The following is a 6,486-nucleotide window of genomic DNA, read 5'->3' on the forward strand; positions in this document are numbered from 1 at the left end:
TCCTCTTTATCTGATTCATGTAACTATAACATCTTTGTGCATCACCTTTTTTATAACAATGAACTTTTTTAAAAAACAGAAATTCTAGTTTTTCAATGCTGACTCAGAAAGAATGACACAGATAAAGAAAGAGTTCTCCTAGACAAAAATCTGCACCATTATGTGTATCATGGTTGCCCTGTACATACCAGAAAAAAGCTATGACATGAAATACATTTTTCAGATATATATCATCAAGGAGGTGTATTCTGGATCCAAGTTTTTCTGCCTGTGACATAAGAAATGGGAGTGAACTATATCGAGGGGACAATCTGCATTTTTCTAACTGGACATGGCATTGTAGGAAACCTCTCTGTTTTTCTGAAATATGTTTCCAGTTTCTGGGAAGGCACTGTGAAGAAATGTGTATATCTTATTCTTATCCATTTGGCTTTGACAAATATCATAATGCTCCTCTCCAAAGAGCTGCCAAAGACAATAGCAGCTTTTGGCTTGAGAAACTTCCTAGATTCTAAGGACTGTAAAATGATTGTTTTTCTAGACAGGGTAGCTCGTGGCCACTCAATCTGTACCAGCAGTCTCCTCACAGTGGTCCAGGCCATCACGGTCAGTCCCAGAACCTCCAAGTGGAGGAGGCTTAAGCTAAAGTCTATATGGGACATCCTTCTCCTCTTGTTCTTCTATTGGATTCTTAATTCATCAATAAGTATGAACTTACTTTATTTTATCAGAAATGTCTACATGAACACATCACAAGTCAGTAAAAATAACTATTGTTATTTCCTACCAGGGAGAAAGGAAATACAATGGTTTTTTCTCATTCTCATGATCCTACGTGACATCATGTTTCAGGGTATCATGGATGTGGCCAGTGGCTACATAGTATTTCTTCTCCACAACCATCACCAACGTGTTCTCTACCTTCAGAGCCCCCAGCTTCTATACAAAACTGCTCCTGAGATGAAAGCTGCTCACAATGTTCTCTTTCTCATGCTTTGTTTTCTTTTCTTTTATTGGACCGAGTGTGTGTTTTCTCTACTTTTAAGTTCCTTCTTGGAGAATAATCCCATGATGTTAAGTATTCGAGAATTTCTGACTCTTGGTTTTGCAATTGTCAGCCCATTTGTGCTGATCCTCAGAGATGGAAATCTAGCTAAATGTTGGTGTCCTCAGTAGGAAAGACAGAAGTTGAAAAAGAATTTATTTCATTCTACCTTTTTTAGTATGTAAACTTGCAAGAACTCTTACTTCTGTTGGACTGTGTTAAAACAAGATGTAGTCAATTCATCTAAACATGTAATGGTTTTTGCTCAGCCAAAACTGCTAGTTAAGGAAGTGGCGCTGTGACTCAAGTAGAAGAGTACTCGCCTTGAGCTGAAGAGTTCAGGGACAGCACCCAAGCCCAGAGTTCAAGCCCCATGACCAACCAAAACAAAAAAGTAGTGCTGGGTGCCAGTGGCTCATGTCTGTAATCCTAGCTACTCAAGAGGCTGAGATCTGAGGATTATGGTTCAAAGCCAACCCAGGCAGTAAAGTCCGTGAGACTTTTATCTCCAATAAACCACCAGAAAACCGGAAGTGGAGTTGTGGCTCAAGTGATAGAGTGCTCACCTTGGGCTGAAGAGCTCAGGCCCAGGCCCAGGCCCAGAGTTCAAGCCCCATAACCAACAACAACAACAACAAAATACTAGTTTACATGCAGCTCTGAGTTGACCCAGACCTCAGAGACAAGTAAAGTAATGTAGAACTTTCATTTGCTATTCTACCACTGTCTTGAATTGGTTTGATTAGAAATTTGTGGGACCAGTTTCTTACTGCCACTGTTCCAGAAACCATTTGGTAAATTTTATCATCATTACTTATGCATGTATTCTTTTGCCCTAGAATTCCATTTCTAGAATTGAACCCTACAGATGTACTTGTTTTTTGAGAATTACAATAGAAAAATACGAGTACATAGAAATCTCCACTACTTTATAAACATAGTCATTAAATAATACCAGAACTTGTAGCAAGGTGAGTGCCAATGTTATATTGTATTTGTATGGCTGGAATTTAAAGCAATTCGGTTTAGTAAGTAAGGAATGACAAATTGTGGAGGACAAACAGTATTAATATCATCAGGAGATGTATATGAACTTAAAGAAGCAACTGAAATGGCTTTCTGTTTCAACACTTTGAATATAATAAAGGAGAAACGGAAAGGGGGTGCTATTTACAAAGATGTTATATAAATTGTAACATCTTTTAAATAGATCCCATCAATGTGAAAGACTGGGAAATTTAATTTAACCACAGTTAGTCCTTTCTTTTTTTTTTTTTTTTTTTTTTTGTCAGTTGTGGTGCTTGAACTCTGGGCCTAGGTGCTGTCACTGTGCTCTTCAGCTCAAGGCAAGCGCTCTACCACTTGAGCCACAGTGCTACTTCCAGTTTTCTGGTGATTAATTGGAGATTAGAGTCTCATAGACTTTCTTGTCCTGGCTGGCTTTGAACTGGGATCCTCAGATCTCAGCCTCCTAAGTAGCTAGGATTACAGGCATGAGCCACCAGCTCCCCACAAGTTAGTCCTTCAAACAAAGGGCTAGATTTTCTACTTCCCTATTTAAACTGCCTCTGTTTCACTATGGCAGGGTCTACCCACAGCATTCAGAAAAAGGATCTATTATATGACCTACCCAAGTAAGATACTTCATAAGACCTACTAGTTTGGGGAATTTTTAGAGGGCCTAAAATTCTTTATTAATAACATTCACCAAAGTGAACCTGAAGTTGTTCAGTGAACATGAATAGTGAAGACTAATGCATTGAAGCATTCTTAGACATGCAACTAATACTCATGATCTGGTTGGCTTTGTAAATGACTGAGTGATATTGCTCTATGGTTAGAAAGAAAATGATCACCTAAGTTTTAAATAGCGGCTGGGAATGTGGCTTAGTGGTAAAGTGCTTGCCTAGCATGCATGAAGCCCTGGATTCAATTCCTCAGTACCACATAAACAGAAAAAGCTGAAAGTGATGCTGTGGCTCAAGTGGTAGAATGCTAGGCTTGAGCAAAAGAAGCTCAGGGACAGTGTCAAAGCCCTGAGTTAAAGCCTCAGGACTGGTTAAAAAAATTAAATAGGAAGGACATAAATAGCATCTTTTCAAGAGGTAAATGGATACATTGGCATGGAATTTGTATCCAAATTATATTTATTATTACTCTCAGGGTAATACAAGCATGACAAGAAGAAAAACAGAAAAACAAAAAAAATGATACAAAATACCATCTAGGAAGGAACCATGCATATTGTTTATCTATTTCAGAAATTGTTCTTTTCCCTTGAGTAACTAGATCAATCGGGGGTCTGAAATATGTCAATGTTATTCATTTGTATTTCCAAAAATGTTATTGTTAGTTCTGACCATGAAGTTCAAAGATGTTCAAATGATGTTATTTGGAATAACATCATCCAGTCAATAACTTTTTCTTCTGTTACTAGACCTGGAATTGTGGGGAACATCTTTATATTTGTGATACATGTATATACTATTGCCAAGAGTTCCCAGCAAAATCACACAGACCTTATCCTCATCTACTTGGCTTTTAGAACTGTAATCATTATTTGTAGCACAGGAGTCAGAAATATAACCAGCTTTTTTCATGGTAAAAACTTCCCAGGTAATATTGACAATAAAACTTTATCTGGGAAGAGTGACTCAAAGCCTTCCCATCTACACCACCTGTCTCCTCTGCAAAGTTCAGGCCAACGTAATCAACCACCAGGACAATCAACCACAGACTACATGGCAAGTTATTCACTATCTCCTCCTCTTTTGAATCCTTAATTCTCTGATACATTCTACTTTTCAATGTTATATCACACTAGCCAGTAGTAGCATGAACAGATCTGGGATTCGAATATAAGTTATTGTTATATCCTATCCAGACAAATAGGTGGCTTTTCCTCTCCCTCTCTCTTCAGTGGCACACGGCTTTCCATCTGTATCATTTCACAAACAAGTTCTTCACCTTCTTGAATCCAAATTTGCAAACAATTCCATCCCACAAATAAGAGCACACTACAAAGATTGTTTGCCCAGTTCTATGTCCAACAAAGACCTAATATCCAGAATATATAAGGAGCTCAAGAAACTAAACCCAACAAAATCAATACTCAATTAATAAATTGCAAAGGAGCTAAATAGAGACTTGTCAGAAGAAATGCTTTACATCCCTGGCCATAAAGGAGATGCAAATCGAAACAACACTGCAAATTCATCTCACCCAAATAAGACTGGCCAACAACAAGAATTTGGACTACAATAAATGCTGGTGAGGATGTGGGGGAGGGAAGTTCCTATTACACTGTTGGTGGGAATGCAAACTACTTCAACCACTCTGGAAGGTGGTTAGGAAATTCCTCATAAAACTAAACATAGACGACACTGTGACCCACACATACCACTCTTGAGCATATACTCAGAATATGACAAGTCAGGATACAGTAAAGATATTTGCATAGCCATGTTCATCGTAACACTATTAACTATAGCCAAGTTATGGAAATAGCCCAGATGTCCCACAACTGATGAATGTACCAAGAAAATGTGGTACATATATACAGTGGAATTTTACTCATCTATCAGGAAGAATATTATGTCATTTTGAGGGAAATGGGTAGACCTAGAAAAATTATGTTAGTGAAGTAAGCTAGGTTCAGAGAAACAAATGGCACATGTTTTCTCCCATATATGGAAGCTAGGTCCAAAAATAAAAACATAGATGATAATATATGCAGGGTTTTATGTATATACACACAAACTGACTAAAGAATAGTATACTTAGAGGAGGATTTCAATAGTGTAACTCCTTTGAAGAACTAACAAACTTTAATAAAATGAATATCAGACATTGGAAACATGTTGGGAGGGCATGCTGTTATATTCAATGTAAACTTGAACTACGTAACTTGAGGGCAGGGATGGGGTGAGGAATGGAGAAGGACTGAAGAGATGACATTCACCAAGTAGCAGAAGCTGGGATTATAGCTAAGATGTAGAGCAATTGTCAAGCATGCAAAAGGCACTGTTTGGCATTTAGCACAGTAAAATAAAGCTCAATCGCAAAATAATTCAGACAACAAAAAAAAATCAAATGGCAAAAAGATCCACAAAGAAACTTGCTTGAAAATGGTATATGCATAAATATATATACATTAGTATATATGTGTATATGTACATTTCTCAAGGAAAACATAACTGTTCAACAAAATCCAAATTACAACTACAATGAGATACCACTTCTCTTCAGGTACAATAGCAATTATTAGTAGACAAAAAATAAGTGCTGGTAAGGGTGTGAAGAAAATTGAACTTTTAAACATTATAGGTAGGAATGTGAATAAGTTTATATCTTATGAAAATCAATACAGAATTTCCTCTAAAAATTGAAGTACAACTATGTGTTCTAGCAATCCACCTACTGGGTAGAAATCAAAAGGAAATTAAACCAGCACATAGAAGAAACACCTGCATTCCTGTATTCACTGCAAGCAGTACTCACAATAGCAAAGAAATAGAAACAACTTAAATTCCTGCTCATTGATGTAAAGACAAAAAGTGATTCGAAAATATACACATTGTAGTCAATAACTAAATTCAGCCATAAAACTAGTGATCACCATGTTACATGAACTAAGCCAAGCACATGAACTAAGCCAAGCACCAAAAGATAATTCCAGGGCTGGAAAGATGGCTCAGTGGTAGATTGCTTGCCTTTCATGCATGAGGCCCTGAGTTCAATTCTTCAGCACCACATAAGCAGAAAAAGCTGGAAGTGGCGCTGTGGCTCAAGTGGTAGAGGGCAAACCTTGAGCTGAAGAGCTGAGGGACAGTGCCCAGGCCCAGAGTTCAGGCCCACAACCAACAAAAAAAAAAAATAATAATAATTCCACAGGATCGCATCCATATGTGAAATATAGAAAAGTTGATCTCATAAAAGTTAAATATTGAAATTGAATAGGTGAGTGGATATTAGATGCTGGAGAGAGTAATATAAAGTTAAGGATAAAGAAAGTTTGAGGAAAATGTAATAAGTTATAGTTAGTATACTATTGCCCAGTAGAGTGAATGTACATAATGATAATGTACCAAAATGTAAAAAAAAAAAATATTTTGAATATTTCCATTATAAAGAAATAGTAAATATTGTAAGAAATCCATGTGTTTGTTCTGATTTGAATGTTATACAATATGTGTATTATTCAAGGATCAAGTGGTATCCCATTGAAAAGGTGAGGGCTTTTTGGTGACTATTTGGTTTTTATTTTGTTTAAAAAGCATATATAAAAATAATCAGCCGGGCCCTGGTGGCTCACACCTGTAATCCTAGCTGCTCAGGAGGCTGAAATCTGAGGACAGTGGTTCAAAGCCAGCCCCGTCAGGAAAGTCCATGATACTCTTTTTTTTTTTTTTTTGGTCAGTCGTGGGACTTGAACTCTGGGC

At 37.2% G+C, this 6,486-nt stretch overlaps 1 protein-coding gene across 1 annotated transcript; it reads left to right on the forward strand.

Moving 5' to 3' along the window:
* The first annotated feature begins 258 nt into the window (after positions 1–258).
* Positions 259–1,176, forward strand: LOC138827839 (vomeronasal type-1 receptor 4-like). The gene has a single exon (XM_070023454.1). The coding sequence runs from the start codon at positions 283–285 to the stop codon at positions 1,174–1,176; it is 894 nt and encodes a 297-aa protein (XP_069879555.1). The 5' UTR covers positions 259–282.
* The last annotated feature ends 5,310 nt before the right edge of the window (positions 1,177–6,486 follow it).

Source organism: Dipodomys merriami, unplaced genomic scaffold (genome assembly GCF_024711535.1).
Source record: "Dipodomys merriami isolate MVZ:Mamm:240054 unplaced genomic scaffold, mDipMer1.0.p SCAF_16, whole genome shotgun sequence".
In the NCBI taxonomy this organism is placed as follows: Eukaryota; Metazoa; Chordata; class Mammalia; order Rodentia; family Heteromyidae; genus Dipodomys; species Dipodomys merriami.